This window comes from Heterodontus francisci, chromosome 18 (assembly GCF_036365525.1).
Source record: "Heterodontus francisci isolate sHetFra1 chromosome 18, sHetFra1.hap1, whole genome shotgun sequence".
In the NCBI taxonomy this organism is placed as follows: domain Eukaryota; kingdom Metazoa; phylum Chordata; class Chondrichthyes; order Heterodontiformes; family Heterodontidae; genus Heterodontus; species Heterodontus francisci.
In genome coordinates this window covers 9,131,592-9,155,642 of record NC_090388.1, presented here as the reverse complement: position 1 = coordinate 9,155,642, position 24,051 = coordinate 9,131,592, and the positions used below count along the sequence as shown (strand labels likewise).

At 41.5% G+C, this 24,051-nt stretch overlaps 1 protein-coding gene across 6 annotated transcripts in view; it reads right to left on the bottom strand.

The window, feature by feature from the left end:
- The window catches only part of ppfibp1b (PPFIA binding protein 1b), a 180,907-nt gene that overhangs the window by 70,146 nt on the left and 86,710 nt on the right, over window positions 1–24,051 (bottom strand). For all 6 annotated transcript variants that reach the window (XM_068050205.1, XM_068050202.1, XM_068050208.1 and 3 more), the window contains exons 2-3: window positions 20,378–20,469; window positions 15,788–15,993 (exon numbers count right to left, since the gene is read on the bottom strand). In XM_068050205.1, coding sequence (XP_067906306.1) covers window positions 15,788–15,993; window positions 20,378–20,438 — 267 coding nt within the window. In that variant the 5' untranslated portion in view covers window positions 20,439–20,469. The remainder of the gene's footprint in view (window positions 1–15,787; window positions 15,994–20,377; window positions 20,470–24,051) is intronic.

The following is a 24,051-nucleotide window of genomic DNA, read 5'->3' as shown; positions in this document are numbered from 1 at the left end:
GAGGGCCATTGATAAGATAGATAGAGTTATAGTGTCGTACAGCATAGAAAGAGGCCCTTCGGCCCACCGCGTCCATGCCAACCATAATGCCTATCTATACTAATCCCACCTGCCTGCATTAATTCCATATCCCTTTATGCCTTGCTCATTCAAATACCTGTCCAGATGCCTCTTAAATGTTGCTACTGCTCCTGCCTCCACCACCTCCTCAGGCAGCTCATTCCAGATACCCACTATTCTTTGTGTGAAAAATTTACCCCTTTGATCCCCTTTAAACCTCCTCCCTCTCACCTTAAATCTATGTCCTCTAGTTTTAGTCACCCCTACCATGGGAAACAGAGGAAGAAACTTTTTCCCTTAGCGGAGGGATCAATAGCCAGGGGGCATAGATATAAGTTAAGGGGCAGGAGGTTTAGAGGGGATTTGAGGAAAAAAATTTCCACCCAGAGGGTGGTTGGAATCTGGAACACACTATCTGAAGGGGTGGTAGAGGCACAACATTTTAGTATTTAGATGAGCACTTGAAACGCCATAGCATACAAGGCTACGGGCTAAGTGCTGGAAAATGGGATTAGAATAGATAGGTGCTTGATGGCCGGCACAGACACGATGGGCCTAAAGGCCATTTCTGTGCTGTATAACTCTGACTCTATCTCATGTCCAATATACCTGGTTTAAAAAACTGGTCACAAAGAGTTGGTAAAAGACTGAAAGTTTTGCCACTGAGTAGCAGTGTACTGCCTATGAAATACATAATTTTTAAAAAATCTATGTATTCTACAGTTCTTGTCTGTAGATACAATAATTTGCTGCTCTTTAGCTACTTGTGACACTATGGCAGTGATTTGGAAAGCAACGTACATTTAAAATACGAGTGAGGCTGTAAAAGTCAAATTTTGCCAACAAAGAATAACATGGTCTATTTGGTTTACAATAAATTCTGATGTTCAATCAATATAAAATCCAACATAAAAATAGCTAATCATATTTTAACCAAAGACTCAGCACTGACAGCAGCTGAAAATCTAACCCATGTGTAAAAAGGGTTGTCGAGTCCTTTGTTTCACTAAAGTTGTAGCATAATTCTACATACCTGTACATAATTTAGTGGCAGGGCTGAACGCATGAATAGCACCAGATAATTCCCTCAAATTTAACAAACAGTGCCATTTTTTGCCTCTCACTGCAGTATTACAAGTATTACAAGTAGTTTAATTAAACATAAAACTATACAGCAATTGCTGATTGCTTTCTTCTGCTGAATTCTACTTACAGAATCAATTCTTGCTAATCTTACCCTTTTCAGCCATTTGAAGTGCTTGTAAATGTCCAATTCTCTCTCCATTCTGGTACACCGCCTATTAATGGGGAAAATCCTTAGCAATGTAGCACTGGTATTAGACACTGAACTTTGTTAACAGGGTGACAAATGGCTTGTTGCATTCCAAGCCCAGCTGCCCGTCTGTTTGGGGACACACCGGTGTGCTTCCAGCTGTTGCTTAAAAAAAATCCTACAATTACCATTGACACCCCTCCAGGAATGTGCCTTAGTTGACTCAAACTATTGTGTGGACACTCCAGATGGGAAATTATTCCACTTTAAGGCAGTTTATTTCAGCAGGAGGGAACATAAGCAGGATCTGACCACCAAACTTGTCAGCAGCTCTAAAAAAAAATTCCACTTGAATTGGCATTCACTTGTTTGTTTCTGCTAAGTACAAGTCTGCATAGTAACTAGCTTATTGTAGGAACAGGTTTGCACCAATGTCCTTAAATAAACAGCATCACAAGTACAATGCATACACTTACAGCCTTTAAATCTATATCATATGAATATACGTAATTATGGAATATATGTATTATCTAGTGAAAGCTGCCCCACTTTAACAAAAGTAAAACATTTAAAAAATACAAAAAAGGAAAACCAGTCATTGACCTGGTTCTTGAAACTCTCAAGCAGTTAAAAACATTGCGCCTGACAATAGCAGTTCTTTTGGGCCTCCTTATCTCGAGAGACAATGGATACGCGCCTGGAGGTGGTCAGTGGTTTGTGAAGCAGCGCCTGGAGTGGCTATAAAGGCCAATTCTGGAGTGACAGGCTCTTCCACAGGTGCTGCAGAGAAATTTGTTTGTCGGGGCTGTTGCACAGTTGGCTCTCCCCTTGCGCCTCTGTCTTTTTTCCTGCCAACTACTAAGTCTCTTCGACTCGCCACAATTTAGCCCTGTCTTTATGGCTGCCCGCCAGCTCTGGCGAATGCTGGCAACTGACTCCCACGACTTGTGATCAATGTCACAGGACTTCATGTCGCATTTGCAGACGTCTTTAAAGCGGAGACATGGACGGCCGGTGGGTCTGATACCAGTGGTGAGCTCGCTGTACAATGTGTCTTTGGGGATCCTGCCATCTTCCATGCGGCTCACATGGCAAAGCCATCTCAAGCGCCGCTGACTCAGTAGTGTGTATAAGCTGGGGGTGTTGGCCGCTTCAAGGACTTCTGTGTTGAAGATATAGTCCTGCCACCTGATGCCAAGTATTCTCCGAAGGCAGCAAAGATGGAATGAATTGAGACGTCGCTCTTGGCTGGCATACGTTGTCCAGGCCTCGCTGCCGTAGAGCAAGGTACTGAGGACACAGGCCTGATACACTCTGACTTTTGTGTTCCGTGTCAGTGCGCCATTTTCCCACACTCTCTTGGCCAGTCTGGACATAGCAGTGGTAAGGCTTCCACCCAGACAATAGCAGTATACACCAGCTAAAACTGTATAGATATGCTGATTTGACAGACTTTCCCTGAAGAATTAGAAGGGAGGTTAGAAAAACACTTTACAGAGGGTTATAGTGTAGACTTCACCGTTACAGATAGTCATTGAAAGAGTCAATACATTATTTTTAAAAGGGGAATTAAATGGTTACTAAAAACATTAAAGGGTAGTAAAGACTAGGTGGCTCATGTGCTCAAAAGCAATTTCTTTTCTGTATTGAAACATACTATGATCTCACAGGGATTATTTGAGCAATTACCATGTTAGTAACTAAACTTCAGAACGCATGTTTAGTTCTAAACCCTAGTATTTATGAACACAGTAGATCTGTTAGTTTAAAATATAGAACTGATGGACAACTATTTTTACTCAATCCTAGAAAAAAAATGACTGCATTCGATTGGAATCAGTAATGCTAAGAGTATTGTGAAAATACCAACTTCTCTTCCACCTCCCAAAAGTGCATGCGTTTTGGTTTTGTGTGTAAATTGTATAATGCCAGCTGACTTAGTTGGTTACATTCTCGCTGTTAAGTCAAACAGTTCTGGCTAATAGTTTATGGATTTGAGCACAATCTAAGTTGATAAATGCAGAATTGAGGAGCGCTGCATTGTCAGAGGTGTCATCTTGTGGATGAGATTGTATCTGCACTGCTCCATGAGGAGCAGGGAGCTCTCTCGTGCCCTGGGCCATCTTTCTCAAACACCAAAAACAGATTAACTGGTCATTGCAGTTTGTGGGATCTTGCTGTGCACAAACTGGCTAATGCATTTACCTACACAAAAGTGGCTACATTTCAAAAGTTATTTCATTGATTGAAGCTCTTTGGGAGGCCCTGTAGACTTGAGTGTTGCATAAATATTTATTTATTACTGTTTGTAGATCTTTCTGGGTGAACATTTCTGCCATATTTGCCCAGTTTAATTTAATTTCAGTTCCAAGGATTTTTTTTTTTTTTTTTTTAAACATTTCCCATTTGGTGCTGCAGAAACCATCAGAGTTGATGGTTTCCCACCCCCTTCCAGCTGAAACTCAATGCTAGTCCATTTGGCCCAAAAAGAAACAAACCACAGACCAGCAGCAGGCATCACTTCCTCCATCTCCAAACCTAAGTTTTTGCAACAAATCAGCAAATACTCAGTGGTGTGACAAAGGAGATAGCTAGATCAAGGCGCCTTTCTAAAGAGAACTCACCAGCACCAATCAGGTGGAATGGACATGCTGCAAATGGATATCTTGCTCTGTGCTATTTTAGCCCAATCTCTTAAATTTACCCCATAAATATTAATATATTCTGAAATATGAATGTGGTTGGCCATTGTTAGACACAAAAATGTTGCATTATTATAGATTTAAGGAGTAGCGATGGTTGACTGCATAGTAGTTAACTGCTGCACCAAATAGCGATATCACAAACCTGGCATCATTCCAAATAATGCCAGCAATGGGTAGGCATACAAAGGTGCTACACAAATGCAAGTTAAGAGTGAAAAACATCCCAAGGAAATTCATGGACAGACAATCTGACAAGTGGACTTGAAAGAAAAAGATATTAAGAGGGGCTCCCTTCCTAACAGCACTGTTGGTGTACCTACACTACAAGGACTGCAGCGATTCAAGACAGCAGCTCACCACCACCTTCTCAAGAGTGGTTAGGGATGGGCAACAAATGCTGGCCTTGCCAGCGATGCCCACATCCCATGTAAGAAGAAAACCCAAAAGCTTAGTCAAATAGGTGGGTTTTAAAGGGGGGGGGGGGGGGGGGGGTCTCAGAAGGAGGAGAGACGGTGCATAGGTTTAGGGAGAGAAATCCTGAGCTTAGAGCCAAAATGTGTGAAGGCACAACACCAATAGTGGACAGAAGGTGTGGGGGTGCAGAAGAGGCCAGAGTTAGAGAAATGCAGAGACTTTGTACAAATAGCAGAGCCAAGCTTGATCGGAATTTGGGAGCGACTGTATATACGAATGGTAGAAGGAAAGACGACTCACTGGATGACTCAAAGTGCTTTACATAACTTAAGTGAAGCCACATACATAAGCAAACATATGTCATATTGTACAATAAGCCCCACAAACAGAATCTACTCTGTTTTGCCTGAGGAAAGAATGGTGGGCAAGAACCAGAGAGAGCAGTGCAGACTCAATGGGCCGAACGGCCTCCTTCTGTGCTGTACTATTCAATGATTTTACAAACACTCTTTTTCTTTCAATAGTGTTACAAGCTTTAATGTCCACTTAGAGAATCTGCAGCATACTCAGTCCTGCACTGACATGTCAGCCTCAGTTATGCGAGCAAGTATGGGAGTGGGGATCGAACCCACAACCTTTTGACTCAGACAAAAGTGCTACCAGCTGTGCAAAGAACACATTCACCACTGCATACACAATGAGCTTAAAAGAATTACATTTCAGAAGAGCAATGTACAGCTGGGAGAACAATCAGGGCTCAGAAACCCTTTAAGACAGATTCAGTAATCAGGCAGATCAACAGACGTTTGAATCAACCAGAACCTGGAAACACTGGAGTTACCACAACAAGACCACTCAGACTACAGGGAAGCAGAAGCCTCAGCAAAGAGTCAACATCTTCAACTTAAGGGGGAATAAAAGCCATACTCTGAACAGTCATGTTGCAAAATCATCAATATGCCCAATTTTAACAGGCTTCTCAGTAACAGTTTCTTCCTATAGTTCAGCCACCACCAATGACAGAAAACTGGATCTTTTCTTTTTTTTTTTGAGATTTGATCCAGCTCCTACAAGGATGAGGGGGTTGGACTGCTTTCTCGTTCAATTTCATCTCATTACCTTGAACATCAGAGTACACACACGTGCAGTTATTCCAGTGCAGAATCAGGCCTTTGAGACATACGATTCCTGTATGAATGCTCCCATACAGTGATTTGCTAACATTTAAATACCATTTTTAGCTTTGATCATTACATTTCATTCATATTATCAATAAATCAGTGAAGCAAAGATGGCAGGTGACAGTATAACCAATTAATTGTAGCGAAACCAATATACACATTATAGTCATTTAATAGTGAAACAAAGCTACATGCACACATCTAAAACACATTTTGTCCTTTTTAATCCCTTCCAATTATCTCATTACCATAGTTGACTGTCTTAATTTGCTCAGCACCATTTCTCACAGGCACCAGGGATAGGATACAGACATTGCTGAGCTTTTACTTTCAGACAATGCATCATCCTCTTTATCTGTGGAGATTCCAGTTCCCTGTACCCCCTTACAGAATAAGTGGCTTGCAATCCTATATTCAGCAGAAAGAGGTTTTAACTCACTATGTGCTGATTCTAAAGGCTGCCCAGGACATTGAGATCCTCAAGCAGTGTGGACTCTTTTTCCCAGATAGAGCAATGATAAACTAAGATCTCAGTATTTTATAACCATCAATATAATTCAGCTCATTATAGCACCTTTTACAAACACCTCTGCATAACATACTTCACACTATATACTGGACCAGGGATAATCTTTCAAGTCCACAGATACATCCTATACCCTTTACAGTGACAGTGGATAAACTCCCCTCTATACTTGCATCAACCACCCTTTCTGCCGTTGAGCCACTAATTGCAGACAAATTAATAAAGCAGCCTATTAAAAGGCATCCACTAACTTGTAAAGCACATGTAAAGTTTTCTGATAATACACTATTCAGTCAAGTAAAAAACACCTTTTGCAACATATCCAGTCCTCTGAATGGGTGAAATAGTATCAAATGAACGAACTTAACATCCGATAGTGTAAATCATTGCTCCTAAAGTTCAATTTTATAAAACACATTTCTATAAAAAACAGGATCTAATAACTGTAATTGAATGCTGTTCTGTACTGGTTCAATCAGCAAAGCAATTAGAATGGTCAACTATAGAGAAACATTAGTAGAGTACCAGTCAGTGTTATGTTCAAATTGCAAATCTCTAGTTAGACCACACTGATTACTGTGCCAAGCTCTTATCACCAAGGCATGGAGGAATTCAAACCCTGGAGGCAGTTCAGAAAGAAAAGCCTAAGCTAGGAGAGACTAGAGAAATTTGGCATTCTCAGCCTTGAAAGATGTCAACTGAAGTGTGATCTAATGGAAAGTACGTAACAGTGAACTGTATGGAAAAGGCTGATTCAGAAAATTACATTAAAAACAAACACCAGAACATCTCAGGCTTCCTTGAACAGCCAGGGCGAAGGATATGGGGACACAGATTCAAACTAGTGAAAGACAAATTTATGACCGTCAAAGAATTCATGGGCAGAGTAGCGGAACTGAAAACCCTGGAATCATTCAAGAAGTGCCTGGATGCTGTAGAAATCAGAAGGGCCAAATAGCCTTGCTCATCTGCATTCATCTTGGGTACCTGATAGCACTTTATATCACGAGAACATCTAGAAATAGATTTCTGGCACCTGCCTATGCTTTTCTGACTTTTACTGAAATTGTTTCCCTGGTACTTGTTTTGCTCAAGTGCAATGCTAGTGAAATCATTCAATACCATGCAGCAAACAGCTGCTGCAATATTCAGCCATAATAAATAATTTATTGTTCATTAGGTATCATTTGGGTCAAATAGGGTAGCATGATTCAGTTTCAAAGGAATTTTTCAGAGAGGAATGCTGCCAATATGGAATCCAATACAAATGTCGGAAGCAAACAATGATCTTTAGTGCATTTAACGCTACGCATTGAACTAAAATGTTTGTTCACATACATGACCATGACATCAGCTACTGTCTCGTATAATGCACATGCACGCTTTGAGAGATATCTGATACTTTCCTGTTTGTTTTAAAACAATCACATTGTTTGCAAATGTGTAATGATTTGTTGAAATTAACAGACAAATGAATATGATGGGAAGTCATGTGGCATTACAACAGACAGAAAGCACAGAGTAGGAATAAACAGGTCATTCTCAGGATGGCAGACTGTTACTAGTGGGGTGCCACAAGGATCAGTGCTTGGGCCACAGCTGTTTACAATCTATATCAATGAGTTGGACGTGGGTACCAAATGTAATATTGCCAAATTTGCTGATGACAAAACTAGATGGGAATGGAGGTTGTGAGGAGGATGCAAGGAGGATTCAAAGGGTTTTGGACAGGCTAAGTGAATGGGCAAGAACATGGCAGATGGAATATAACTTGAAGTAGTGTGAGGTGATCCACTTCGGTAGAAAAAACAGAAAGGCAGAGTATTTCTTAAATGTAGAGGGGTTGGGAAGTGTTGATGTCCAAAGGGTCCTGGCTGTCCTTGTTCATGAGTCACAAAGCTAGTACTCAGGTGCAGCAAGCAATTAGGAAGGCAAATGGTATATTGCCCTTCATTGCAAGGGGATGAGTGTACAGGGGTAATAATGTCTTTCTGCAAATGTACAAAGCCCTGGCGAGACTGCACCTGGAGTACTGTGTACTGTATTGGTCTCCTTATCCAAGGAAGGATATACTTGCCATAGCGGAAGTGCAGCGGAGGTTCACAGAATAATCCCTGGGATGGTGGGATTGTCTTATGAGGAGAGAGTGCAAAAACTGAGCCTGTATTCTCTAGAGTTTCCAAGAATGAGGGGTGATCTCATTGAAATTTACAAAATTCTTACAGGACAAGATAGGGTAGATATAGAAAGGATGTTTCCTCTGACTGGTGAGTCTAGAACCAGGGGACAGTCACAGAATAAGGGGCAGGCCATTTAAGACTGAGATAAGGAGGAATTTCTTTATTCAGAGGCTGGTGAACCTGTGGAATTCTCTGCCCCAGAAGGCTGTGGAAGCTCAATCATTGAGCATGTTCAAGACAGAAGTAGATAGATTTCTGGATACTAATGACATTAAGGGATATGGGGATAGTGGGGGGAAATGGCGTAGAGGTAGATGATCAGCCGTGATCTGTTGGCTGAATGGCCTACTCCTGCTCTTATTTCTCAAGTTCCCACATTCTCATGACACACAGAGTTCATACTAAGTCCAGTCTTCAGATGGAGTGGGGGTAGAGGGTAGGTGATCATTCGACCTGACCACACAGATGTAATTTAGTCCCCATTTTTAAGTATACATTCTGTCCTCATTTTTATGTCTCCAATATACATTCCTCTATGTATATAGATAATGGGAATTGACTAAACAAAATTGTCATGCAGTAATTATACCCTCATGCCAGTTGGTGGCACAGTGACAGTGCTGAAACAGCTGAGGCTGCATGCTTTAATTTCCTGTCTTCCTTTCCCATCTCCCTGCCTATTTCTCCTTTTTAACTTTGTGCAGTATTTCTGCCTCTGCTTTTCTTCCCCATTTATTTCCTGATCATAGTCAAGTCCAGCAATTGCTTTAAGTAAGAGACCAAAGACCTACAGAATAATGTATGTTCGTATGTATGTTCGTATGTATGTTCGTATGTATGTTCGTATGTATGTTCGTATGTATGTTCGTATGTATGTTCGTATGTATGTTCGTATGTATGTTCGTATGTATGTTCGTATGTATGTTCGTATGTATGTTCGTATGTATGTTCGTATGTATGTTCGTATGTATGTTCGTATGTATGTTCGTATGTATGTTCGTATGTATGTTCGTATGTATGTTCGTATGTATGTTCGTATGTATGTTCGTATGTATGTTCGTATGTATGTTCGTATGTATGTTCGTATGTATGTTCGTATGTATGTTCGTATGTATGTTCGTATGTATGTTCGTATGTATGTTCGTATGTATGTTCGTATGTATGTTCGTATGTATGTTCGTATGTATGTTCGTATGTATGTTCGTATGTATGTTCGTATGTATGTTCGTATGTATGTTCGTATGTATGTTCGTATGTATGTTCGTATGTATGTTCGTATGAGATAAGTGCAAGGACAGCCTTGACCTAAATGCTACAGTAACTGGGGCACTACATCTGCTCAGAATCAAAGTACTCGTACAAACCTGATGTACTTGAACAGGATAAATAGTATAGCATATATGGCAGGGACATGTGCAGTACCTTATTGTATGGCACTACTCATGGCAGTTGACTGCAAGTTATATACTAAAGTCACAAGTATTTATGGAACTTAATGTCAACCCATTGTGTGTACTGTTTAAGCGAAACCGAATAAAAGGGAAGCAAGAGAAAAAAATGTGCATTTATATAGCATCTTTTTTGTTCTTCAGGACTTCACAAGGGGATTCAGAAAATGAATATTGAAACCACTGTTGTTACATAGCCAAGTGTGGGCGCAACTGACACACTGCAAAGCCCCACAAGTGGTAACCTTTTTTTAATTTGTGGGATGTGGGCAATGCTGGCAAAGAACAAAGAACAGTACAGCACAGGAACAGGCCATTCAGCCCTCCAAACCTGCGCCGATCTTGATGCCTGCCTAAATTAACACCTTCTGCACTTCCGGGGACTGTATCCCTCTATTCCCATCCTATTCATGTACTTGTCAAGATGCCTCTTCAACGTCATTATCGTACCTACTTCCACCATCTCCCCCGGCAGCAAGTTCCAGGCACTCACCACCCTCTGTGAAAAGAACTTGCCTCGCACATCCCCTCTAAACTTTGCCCCTCGCACCTTAAACCTATGTCACCTAGTAACTGACTCTTCCACCCTGGGAAAAAGCTTCTGACTATCCACTCTGTCCATGCCGCTCATAACTTTGTAAACCTCTATCATGTCGCCCCTCCACCTCCGTCATTCCAGTGAAAACAATCCGAGTTTATCCAATCTCTCCTCATAGCTAATGCCCTCCAGACCAGGCAACATCCTGATAAGCCTCTTCTGTACCCTCTCCAAAGCCTCCACGTCCTTCTGGTAGTGTGGCGACCAGAATTGCACGCAATATTCTAAGTGTGGCCTAACTAAGGTTCTGTACAGCTGCAGCATGACTTGCCAATTTTTATACTCTATGCCCCGACCGACGAAGGCAAGCATGCCGTATGCCTTCTTGACTACCTTATCCACCTGCGTTGCCACTTTCAGTGACCTGTGGACCTGTACGCCCAGATCTCTCTGCCTGTCAATACTCCTAAGGGTTCTGCCATTTACTGTATACTTCCCACCTGCATTAGACCTTCCAAAATGCATTACCTCACATTTGACGGATTAAACTCCATCTGCCATTTCTCCGCCCAAGTCTCCCAACGATCTATATCCTGCTGTATCCTCTGACAATCCTCATCACTATACACAACTCCACCAACTTTTGTGTCATCCGCAAACTTACGAATTAGACCAGCTACATTTTCCTCCAAATCATTTATATATACTACAAACAGCAAAGGTCCCAGCACTGATCCCTGTGGAACACCACTAGTCACATCCCTCCATTCAGAAAAGCACCCTCCCACTGCTACCCTCTGTCTTCTATGACAGAGCCAGTTCTGTATCCATCTTGCCGGCTCACCTCCGATCCCGTGTGACTTCACCTTTTGTACCAGTCTGCCATGAGGGACCTTGTCAAAGGCTTTACTGAAGTCCATATAGACAACATCCACTGCCCTTCCTTCATCAATCATCTTCGTCACTCCCTCAAAAAACTCAATCAAATTAGTGAGACACGACCTCCCCTTCACAAAACCATGCTGCCTCTCACTAATAAGTCCATTTATTTCCAAATGGGAGTAAATCCTGTCCCGAAGAATCCTCTCTAATAATTTCCACTGATGCAAGGCTCACCGGCCTATAATTTCCTGGATTATCCTTGCTACCCTTCTTATACAACATTGGCTATTCTCCAGTCCTCTGGGACCTCACCTGCAGCCAATGAGGATGCAAAGATTTCTGTCAAGGCCCCAGCAATTTCTTCCCTGGTCTCCCTCAGTATTCTGGGGTAGATCCCATCAGGCCCTGGGGACTTATCTACCTTAATGCTTTGCAAGACACCCAACACCTCCTCCTTTTTGATAATGAGATGACTGAGACTATCTATACTCCCTTCCCTAGGCTCATCATCCACCAATGATGCAAAGTACTCATTTAGCACCTCGCCCATTTCCTCTGGCTCCAGACATAGACTCCCTTCTCTGTCCTTGAGTGGGCCAACCCTTTCCCCAGTTACCCTCTTGCTCTTTATATACGTATAAAAAGCCTTGGGATTATCCTTAATCCTGTTTGCCAATGACTTTTCATGACCCCTTTTAGCCCTCCTGACTCCTTGCTTAAGTTCCTTTCTACTGTCTTTATATTCAAGGGATTCATCTGTTCCTAGCCTTCCAGCCCTTACGAATGCTTCCTTTTTCTTTTTGACTTGGCTCACAATATCCCGCGTTATCCAAGGTTCCCGAAACTTGCCAAACTTATCCTTCTTCCTCACAGGAACATGTTGGTCCTGGATTCTAATCAGCTGACATTTGAAAGACTCCCACATGTCAGATGTTGATTTACCCTCAAACAGCCACCCCCAATCTAAATTCCTCAGTTCCTGCCTAATATTGTTATAATTAGCCTTCCCCAAATTTAGCACCTTCACCCGAGGACTACTCTTATCCTTATCCACAAGTACCTTAAAACTTATGGAATTATGGTGACTGTTCCCGAAATGCTCCCCTACTGAAACTTCGACCACCTGGCCGGGCTCATTCCCCATACCAGGTCCAGTACGGCCCCATCCCTAGTTGGACTATCTACATATTGTTTCAAGAAGCCCTCCTGGATGCTCCTTACAAATTCTGCCCCATCTCAGCCCCTAGCACTAAGTGAGTCCCAGTCAATATAGGGGAAGTTAAAATCACCCACCACTACAACCCTGTTACCTTTATATCTTTCCAAAATATGTCTACATATCTGCTCCTGTACCTCCCGCTGGCTGTTGAGAGGCCTGTAGTAAACCCCCAACATCGTGACTGCACCCTTCCTATTCCTGAGCTCCACCCATATTGCCTCACTGCACGACCCCTCTGAGGTGTCCTCCCGCAGTACAGCTGTGATATTCTCCTTAACAAAGTAATGCAACTCCCCCACCCCTTTTACATCCCCCTCTATCCCGCCTGAAGCTTCTAAATCCTGGAACATTTAGCTGGCAAGGCCAGCATTTATTCCCCGCCTCCAATTGCCCTTGAGAAGATGGTGGTGAGACCCCTTCTTAAACTACTGCAAGCGTAGCAGTTTGTTTTGATACAGCTGAGTGGCTTGCTAGGCCATTTCAGAGAACAGTTAAAAACCAACTGCACTGCTGAGAGTTTGGAGTCACATATAGGCCAGACCAAGTAAGGACAACAAATTTCCTTCCCTAAAGGACATTGGTGAACCAGACAGATTTTTACAACAATCCAGTAGTGTCATGGTCATCATTACTTATTCTAGTTTCTTAATTCCAGATTTATTTAGTTAACTGAATCATTAGTCCAGGCCTCTGGATTACTAGCCCAGTAACATAACACTATGTGATCATAACCCTGATATCACAGACACCTGAGAACAGAAAAGCAGCACTTGAGATTTTAAAAAAAATTTGATGATAATCCTAAAACAAATTTCCTATCTAGTTACCATTTTTTATTTTTAAGATGCCAATTTCATTATTAACTGTGCTAGCTTCACTTTTTAGTACAAATAACCATTTAACGAGTATGCAGTGAATACATTCAAGAAAAGATTCTTTTACACACCAAAACACTATTACTTTAATTTGGTTTGTCCAAATCCATGTGTATGTTATTAAATAGAAAAACTAAAACATTAATATTGACTGGTAATGATATGCAGTCACCACAGGATGGCACTGTCTGACAGACTAAAAGCTTCTCTCAATAGTCCACTGGAAACAAAATAAAAGCTATAATTAATACTCGGCCACAACAGTTACACACATACACACCTGGCTCAGTGGTAAGGGCACTCTGACCTCCAAGCCCCATTGCAGGATTTGAGCACAGAATCTAGACTGACACCAGTACTGAGGCGAGTGCTGCATTGTTGGAGGTGCTGTCTTATGGATGAGATGTTAAACAATTTGCCTGTTCGGTGAATGCAATAGATCCCATCGCATTATCTGAAGATCAGGGAGTTCTCCCTGTATGCTGGCCAACATTCCTCCTTCAAGCAACACCACAACACATTAACAGGTCATTTATCTTATTGCTGGTTGTGGGACCTTGTAGTGGGTAAATTGAATGCACTCGGAAAATAATTAATTGGCTGTAAAGCTTTTTGTGATACCCTACAGTGATTGAGCAGTGCAGAATGAGGGAAAATAAGATATCAATTAAACGCAAGGACAGACAGCAGGAAAATGTTTTTTAAAAAGCAGAGCGTTTGAGCCTCTGCAATGTAAAGTATCAGTCATGAGTAAAGTTAAAAATAAACATTCAAGATTAGATCAGATAGATGGTTGAAAGAAAGAGAAATAGAAATGAGAAAACATAGGCACACTGGAGCAGCAGTGCAAAGACCAACACAGAGTGGACAGGTCAAACAGACAGTTTCCATGTTGTAATTCTCCATAATCCTATGAAGCTGTGAAAGGTGATGTGTAAATGCAAGCTATTTTGCTTTTATATGCTTCCTCTGATCAGTGATCAAAGAAAATATTTCACAGAATGACCAGCAAGGGGCGGACGGGGGGACCAAGCAATAAATTAAATTAGCAAGGATGAAAAAGATTACAACGCATAAAATGCTGAACCACTGAACAGATGCCCCCAAAGTTCTAGAAAATCCCCAAGACTATTTATGCTGCACTGTCACACTGCAAGCCACTCTGAACAGTTTCTGCTTTCTATTATTAAAAAGAAAACCCACTGCCAGCCTTATTTTGATGCTGCCACTCAAGGGCCCACCAATGATTTACATCCTCTTGAAATAGGTCAACTGAGGTGAAGTGTGCATGTTTATTTTTCAAGTTTCCTCCCATTTTTGAAATTGATGTTTACAGCTACAACCAGCAGCCAAATTATCTTACTTTTCAGTAATTACAGGACCTGTTTACACATATAAATGAGATTATAGCAAAAAAAGTTAAAGCCTAGAAACAGCAACTACTTACTGCTTACACCTTTCTGCAAGATTTTCTTTGAGGAATCCAAAATAGGGTTGGACTTTAGCTGTTTGTTTCAATAGGATGAGAATTCAGATTATTCAAGTTTCAGAAAGGGGAGAGTGGGAGTTAGTATGGTCAGTTGAAGGCCCACTGATAAGCCAATGGGAGTTGGCAAAGTTGAACCCTAATTCAAGTGCACCCCCCACTTTGGGGGGGGGGGGGGGGGGCGCTGTGAGGGGGAAGAGATCAAAATGTAAGGAAGGTGTAGCCCACCTAAATGGTGTTTTAAAAATAAAACACTAAATGAATATAGTTCTTTTACTGCTGGATGGATGAGTTGTTGACCAGAAAACTAGTCTACTGTTTCAAATCAACAATATATGGCAACATGCTTTCCATATCAATCTGCCTCAGCAACATCTTTTAACAAAATAAAAATACAAAATGCTGGAAGTACTCAGTGGATCTGGCAGCATCTGTAGAGAGAGAAACAGTTAACGTTTCAGGTTTGCGACCTTTTTTCACTTCTAATGAAAGGTCATCAACCTGAAACGATAACTGTTTCTCTCTCCACAGATGCTACCAAACCTGAGTATTTCCAGAATTATCCGTTTTTATTTTAGATTTCCAGCATCTGCCGCATTTTGCTTTTGTAATATCTCTTAACTACCTGTTAAACAAGCTGCAGTCTAACCAGCAGCTGCAAAATAGCTGTACATGGCACATGGCTTCGTGGTAAAGTGCTAAAGGATTTAAAAATCTACAGAGGACATACTAGACAAGGAGGCAATCTTTATAATGCAAGTACTTCTCGAATCTTCTGTATTCCCACCATACCCCAGAATATTGTTCTCCATTTTGCAAGTAAATGGACATAAGTATTTTAAAAAAGGGATGGGCAATAAATGCTGGCTTTGCCAGCCACATCCACATTCCAGGAATAATTTTTTTTTTTTAAAGTGAGGAAAGGCACATTTAAGTTGAAGAACTTGGAAGGAACAAACAAGAACCAGTGAAAGTAAACATTTGATACCAAGCCGCTCACCAGGTGACTCTGTAACCATTCACCCAGAAGTTCTGCAGTAGAGTCTGGTATCTGACACCGCAGTCCATCCTTCTCCTCACTCTCCATTAACTCCAGCAGTCCACGAAGATCTTCTACAAGGTGTAATACTCGCAGCCCACCAATATACGGGGAGTTAGGTGACTGGCAGTCAAACAGGCCATTTGAGTAGTCCAAGGTCTTTGAACCTGCTCAAAGAGGAATGGAAAAAAGTTAGCTGCCATGATCTCTCGTTTAATGTTAGACGCCAATTCAAATCTGGTACTCTGGCTGGAAACTGGTTGGTATTAGCGCACATATGTATTGAATTCACTTTCAATACAGAAGAAGCACTTGTCAAAAAGCACAGATGCCTAGAAATACCAAATCACTGATGAGTTTTCACACTGGCCAACATTCCAGAAGCAAAACCCTGAATGCCTAATATTGTAAATGTTGTTACACTCAGCCCTCACATATGAAATGGATGGTTTCTTCATATCAACATACCCCCCAGTATTTAATTATGTTGCATAATTTGATCCTACAATATAATTGCAGTCTAAATTCATTAGAAGGAAAATTCAAAATGTTCTGGTAAAATGACAGATGTAACTAGTCGCAACCTACATTGAAGGATATAAAAGTGCAACAGGCAAGAGAATAAATGAACAGCTTGTCATGTTATTCTGGGGCTGGCGTGTGGTGTGAAATAATTAACAATTTGCGTAACATAGCATTTTTGAGGGAGTGCGTGTGCACGTCTTTAAACTACCACCAGGATATCATTCTTCAAGAAATACAAGATGGTTGTTCCCAGATGCTTTAGAGATTTGGTTGGGGGGGGGAAGAGAGAGAGAGAGGGGGGGCAGGGGAGAGAAACTGAATTTGTATTTAGATTAATTTTTTCAATATATTCACAGGAATAAAGGATTCTAGATAAGCTTTTACATCTATAGAAAATGATCTGACAAAGCATTTACATGTCTGCTCTCTTTACAGAACCAAACAAACTTGCTCTCCATTTTTAGAATTTTCTGTTTTTATTAGAAAGATTTTAAATGTAACTATACTTGGATTATCCCAAGCACAAAAATTCCTGACCAGTAAATTAATGTTTAGTTTTAGTTTAGTTTAAGAGATACAGCACTGAAACAGGCCCTTCGGCCCACCGCGTCTGTGCCGACCATCAACCACCCATTTATACTAATCCTATACTAATTCCATATCCCTACCACATCCCCACCTGTCCCTATGTTCCCCTACCACCTACCTATGCTAGGGGCAATTTATAATGGCCAATTAACCTATCAACCAGCAAGTCTTTGGTATGTGGGAGGAAACCGGAGCACCCGGGAGGAAACCCACGCAGACACAGGGAGAACTTGCAAACTCCACACAGGCAGTACCCAGAATTGAACCCCGGTCGCTGGAGCTGTGAGGCTGTGGTGCTAACCACTGCGCCACTGTGCCGCCCAAGAAATTTAAAAAGTGAATAGGAAAAGCAATGAATTGGTCCAATAACAGAACTGAACTTGCAATGCAAAGTACTTCTATAGATCTAAGTAATTTTTAAAGCACATTTTGTAATGAGAAGCTTTATATTGTCTTTATGTTCTCCAAGCAGAAGGATTGAATTTCTTATCCACAGCTGTCACAAGTTTCTCAATTCACTTGAAAAAGCCCTTCAAAACACTCCTGCAGGGGATGCAGAGACCAAGTGGGCCCACATCAGAGATGCCATCTGTGACTCAGCAATGACCACCCTTGGCAAACAAGAGAAGCAGAATGCTGTGTGGTTTCAATCACACTTTGTAGAGCTGGAACCTGTCATAGCCGCTGAGCGCAATGCACTGTTGAACTACAAGAAAGCCCCCAGCAAGTTAACATCCGTAGCACTTAAAGCAGCCAGAAGCGCTGCACAAAGAACAGCCAGGCGTTGTACAAATGACACAAAAACAAGAAATGCTGGATTCACTCAGCAGGTCTGGCAGCATCTGTGGAAAGAGAAGCAGAGTTAACGTTTCGGGTCAGTGACCCTTCTTCGGAACTGACAAATATTAGAAAAGTCACAGATTATAAACAAGTGAGGTGGGGGTGGGGCAAGAGATAACAAAGGAGAAGGTGCAGATTGGACCAGGCCACATAGCTGACCAAAAGGTTTTTGGTCAGGTAATAGCTTAAACGGTGGCGCAGTGGTTAGCACCGCAGCCTCACAGCTCCAGCGACCCGGGTTCAGTTCTGGGTACTGCCTGTGCAGAGTTTCCAAGTTCTCCCTGTGACCGCGTGGGTTTCTGCCGGGTGCTCCGGTTTCCTCCCACAGTCAAAGACTTGCAGGTTGATAGGTAAATTGGCCATTGTAAACTGCTCCTAGTGTAGGTAGGTGGCAGGAGAATGGTGGGGATGTTGTAGAGAATATGGGATTAATGTAGGATTAGTATGAATGGGTGGTTGTTGGTCGGCACAGACTCGGTGGGCCAAAGGGCCTGTTTCAGTGCTGTATCTCGAAATAAAATAAAATAAAAATAAAAAGGGAATCCTTCTTATTACTGAATCAGAGCCTGAAGATCCATTCACCCCCAGTCCACACTACACCAGCTAAAACGGTGCAGGAAAAACACTGAAGCTGACAAAAAATCCAAAAACATGGAAGGAGGGAAAGGGGGCAGGGAAAAGGAAAGGAAAGCATCTTTCACATCCTGAGGATGTCCCAAAGCACTACAATTGTTGTGTAACAAATGCAGCAGCCAATTTGCACACAGCAAGATCCCACAAGTAACAAGATAAATGATCAATTAATCTGTTTTGATGGCACTGGTTAAGGGATAAACATTGGCCAGGAAGCATGATAAGGTGGCAGAGTAGTTGCATCACAAGTACTTTCAGTTATTCCTACTTCTATAACTTCAGTGTTGGTGCAAAGCTGATGTTGTAGAATCAGAAACTAACCTGAAGCTGGAGTGAAGCAGACTGGCAGTACCTTCTCTGGGGAAACTGTTCTGCATTTATACTCAGGGTAAATGCCTGAAGTGAACCACTTTTATTCTGAAGCACAGTACCGACGTAGAAGATTATTTTGCTCCAACAGGACATGGATCAAATGTTTACCTCATCTGAATAATGAGCTTTTTGTTGCCCATCTATTTTATTGATATCTCCCCAGGCATCTCATTAGCAATTTTAAACCTGGAACATTCACAAGCTTTCTAGAAATGTTATTCACTGATATTTACATTTAAACATTCATCAGTCATCCAGATATGGCTCAATGCACTGAATGCAAATGTTTTCCAGACTTGGTCCCACTAAATTTTGTAGTGGTTACTGTATTCAAGGCAGAGGAACAATTAAATGGGAACAATGAAAAATAAATGCCCTTAATGTATAAACTGAAAGTTTATAGTTTACTTGGATTTCCAGAAACATTTGACAAGGTGCACTTAAAAGGTTATTGTGCAAAGTAGTAGCTCATGTAGTGGCTAATATATTAGCATGGATAGATAATTGGCTGGCAGAAAAGAGTATGCATAAATGAGTCCTTTCCTGATTGGAAGATGTGATGAGTGGAGTCCGTAGGGGTTTGTACAGGGGCCTCAATTTTTTACAATTTATATCACTGACTTAGACGAGGGGAGCGATGGCATGGTAGCTAAATCTGCAGATGACACAAAGACAGAAGTAAAGTATGTTGTGAAGAGGACAAAAGAAGCTTGCAGATTGATTATAGATAGGTGAGTGAGTGGGCAAAAATCTGGCAGATAGAATATAATGTGAGAAAATGTGAAGTTGTTCACTTTGGCAGAAATAAAAAGCAGAGTATTACTTAAATGGAGAATGACTACATAACTGAGGTGCAGAGGGATCTAGGTGTTCTAGTGCATCAGTCACAAAAAGCTAGTATGTAGGTACAGCAAGTCATAAAGAAGGCTAATGGAGTGCTATCCTTTATTATGAAAGGAATAGAAAATAAAAGTAAGGATGTTATGCTTCAGTTATACAGGGTATTGATGAGATCACATCTCGAATACTTTGTGCAGTTTTGGTCTCCTTATTTAAGGAAGGATGTGAATGTATTGCAGGTGGTTCAGAGGAGGTTTACTAGATTGATGCCTGGAATGAGGGGGTTCTCTTATGAGGAAAGGTTGGACAGACTGGGCTTGTTTTCACTGGAGTTTAGAAGAGTGAGGGGAAACTTGACTGAAGTTTATAAGATTCCGAATTGTCTCGACACGGTGGATGTGGAGAGCATGTTTCCTCTTGTGGGGCAGTCCAGAACTAGGGGACAGTTTTAAAATTAGCAGTCTTTTGGGACAGAGATGAGGAGAAATTTTTTCTCTGAGGGTTGTGCGACTTTGGAACACTCTGCCTCAGGTGGTGGAGGAGGCGGAGTCATTGAATAATTTTGAGGGATAGATAGATTCTTGTTCGGCAAGGGAATCAAAGGTTATCGGGTAGATGGGAGTGTGGAATTCGAGACACAATCAGATCAGCCACAATCTTGGTGAATGGTGAAGCAGGCTAGAGGGACCAAATGGCCTACTTCTGCTCCTAATTCGTGTGTTCTTAAGTCAGTTGTTCCTAGTATTATCTTACCTGCTATGATACCATCCATTTGTTCCAAGGCAGCAGCCAACATCTCACTGGCATCAGTCATCTTTATCCTTGTAAATCAGTTAATGCCACACCTAAAGCAAAAGAAAATAAGCATGAAGCTACAGTACATCACTGATAATTATAACTTAGCGCAGGAGAAAGCAATAATAGTACAATATCAATTTCATTCTGGGAACTGCAAGCAATTTCCATCCATTTATAACCGCTCCCTCAACTATGCCGAAGTATAAAGTGCCACCAGTGCACTACAGCAAGAGTTTGAGGGAATGGCTACCTAACTAAACCACCAATAGAACTATATTGCACTTGTGCACAAAAGCCACGGAAAAGCCATGCTATCTGAATGAGCCAGAGACACATCTAGTCAATAAGGGAGTGAACAATGCATCTCATCAAATCCAAACCTGACTGTATACTCCAGGTCTCATTTTCAGCTTTACAAGGATTTACATATTGGTGCAGTTGCACACATCGCCGGAGTGCTGGCAGGTTTGTGTGTTGGTAGACTAAGTGTGCGCTTCAGGATTTAGGTATCTGGTTTAGCGGTTGAGATGCTATTCATTATGGCGCATAGAGAGGGCATGGTGTCCATCCAGTCTACCTCTCCCTGTATGAGGACATCACATGCTGTGATGTATGAGGTGAGTGGGGGTAGATAAAGAGGTATTGCTGTATACATTTTTAGATAGGGGGTTCCAGGCTTCTTGATACTTTACCAGTGTCAGTGAAGGGCAAACACTAGTCAGTAACTGACTTCTGTCCCATAACTGTTTTGTCCATGCCTGTGGTTTTGCTTCACCATAGCACAGGGACTCATTCATTTTTTTGCTGTTGGGAACAAAGGATATGCTTTCTCGACACTGGTAGTTCTCCCTAAGCAACAAGGTGGGTCTGTACATTTTCAGGAAAAGAAACAAGGCAGCAACCTCAGGATTTTGTTAAGATATGAACTCCTAACTATATTGAAACATGAAATGAGAATTAAAATACAATTAACAAGCTGGCTTTGATTTACATCTCTTTTACAGTGACATCTAGTTTAAACAGTGTTCAGCACTTCTGTAGGTTTTTTTTGTGAAAATATCTTATGCTTTCCAGTGGGCAGTTGATCCAACTAAGAAGAAACTTAGTACACATGCACAAGCATTGGAAGTACAAGGAGTAATTTTAAAAAATAAAGTTTTTCCATTGATACCCAGAACTGAACAATCACATAGGAGGAGGTGGTGGTGGCGGCTGAAAAATGCCCGTGTGTCTGTGTCAGTGGACAATTCTGGGGCCATTTATACTGGCAAATGTACACATGAACACACCAGCATAAGCCTTCCATTCAGGTGGATCTCAATACTGGCACCAATCTGGAACTTATGTTTAGGGAGGATTTTTAGCAGCAAATTGAGGGTTGTTTCCAGCTGACTTTAAGGAGCAATGTTTAGAGTTTACAAAATGTACTCATAGCGATAGGAAAATTACAACAAATCTTCTTTCCACCTTTTTCCTAGAGTCTGGACCAGTTATTTCAAATGTTTATTTCTCTACAAACCAGCTTCCTCCACCCATAATATGACCATTAAAACAAATATTTGAGAAACTGCTACTTTAGGGACTTTACAAATATTTCCTGACATTTGCTTCAATTCTGAAGTTTTCTTTTATGCTTTCCTGTGCAAGGCAACTGGATTAATCTTTAGCTGTCTTCCACGAGTTTGGCAGCCTCCCAAATACTAGCACCGATCGCAACAGAGATTAACCCAGTCAAAAAGAAAAGCTTATTTAAAAAACAGTATCACAGTTACAACATGCTGCATATATACTGAATTTACTTATCGTACATCCCATCAAGTTAGGGTTAGCAAACATATCTTACAAACCAGATCTACGACCCACAAGGAAGTAAGCAAAGGTGGCTTGCTAATTACGAATACTAATTTCTCAGAGTTCCTCATTCGTGGCTACATGCATAATGATTTAAACAAGGCTAAGTGAGTCTTTTTCATCCCAGTACAATCTAAGTTTCAAGTTTCTTGCAGCTTGGGAAACTTGTACTACAGGGAAGCAGTATTCAAACATTGTGTATTAAATACAAGATCCCAGCTCTCTGTTCTCTGTCTCTTGGCCAGTATAAATGGCCCCAGAATTGTCCACTGGCACAGACACAGGCATTTTTCAACTGCTGCCTCCTCCTCCTCCTATGTTTGTTCAGTTCTGGGTATCAATGGGAAAACCTTATTTTTTAAAAATACTCCTGTAATTCCAAGGCTTGTGCATGTGTACTAATACATTCAGTTCAGTGTAGCAGTATTTCTGATAATGAAGGATAAGATCTTTTCTCCAGTTCCCAGATTAGCTTCAAACTACAGCTAACTCGCGGTTCTTTAAACCTCCTGCAGTATCACTGCCCCTTGGTCAGCATGTGTGTGTGCCTGGCTCTATCATTTAGACCCTACTGAAAACCCAAACATTGATTAGATCTTCAAACCACGTAACTTTAAACCTCAACTGCTTTCCACTTCTCTTCAATGCTAAAAATTGTAGTGTAGGTGCAGCCTATTGCTGCACACCAAGAATAGGCTTCAACCCCCATTTAAAAAAATAAACATGAATAAGATGGAAACAAAAGCAAGATACTGCAGCTGCTGAAAATCTGAAAATGCTGGAAATACTCAGGCATGGCAGCATCAGTAGAGAAAGAAACCAAGTTAACCTTTCATGTTAATGATCAATCATTAGAACAGTTCTGATCACCATATATAGAAAGGACAGAACAGCACGTGAGGGGGTGCAAAGATGATTTACAAAGATGATACCAGAAATCCATGGGTATATATACCAGGAAAGGATTGACAAGCTGGGTCTCTTTTCTCCTGAAAAAGGCTAAGGGGGAAGCTAATAGAGGTTTGCAAACTTATGAAAGGTTTTGATAGAGTGGATACAGAGAGAATATTCCCTCATTATAATCGTGACTACAAGCCAAAAGCTACTTCATTGGCTGTACAGCATGAGATGTCTGGTGGTTGTGAAAGGTGCTATATAAATAGGAACTTAGGAAATAGGAGGAGTAGGCCATTCAGCCCCTCAAGCCTCCTCCGCCATTCAACTCAATCATGGCTGATCTTCTACCTCAACATAAATTTCCCACACTATCCTCATATCCCTTGATCTGTCCAGCTCTGTCTTGAACATACTCTATGACTGAGCCTACACGGTCCTCTGGGGTCGAGAATTCCACAGATTCACCCCCCTCCGAGTGAAGAAATTCCTCCTCATCTCAGCTCTAAATGGCCTACCACTTATTCTGAGATTGCAACCTCTGGTTCCAGACAGCCCCCAGCCAAGAGAAACAACCTTGTCGAGCCCTGTAAGAATTTTGTATGCTTCAATGAGATCACCTCTCATTCTTCTGTACTCTAGAGAATATAGGACCAGTCTCCAATCTCCCCTCAACAGACAATCTCACCATTCCAGGAATCTGTCTGGTGAACCTTAGTTGTACTCCCTCCATGGCAAGTATATCCTTCCTTAGGCAAGGCAACCAAAATTGTACACACAACTCCAGGTGCAGTCTATACTCTATACTTGCAGCAAGACCTCTTTACTCCTGTGCGTAAATCCTCTTGCAATAAAGGCCAATATACCATTTACCTTCCGAATTG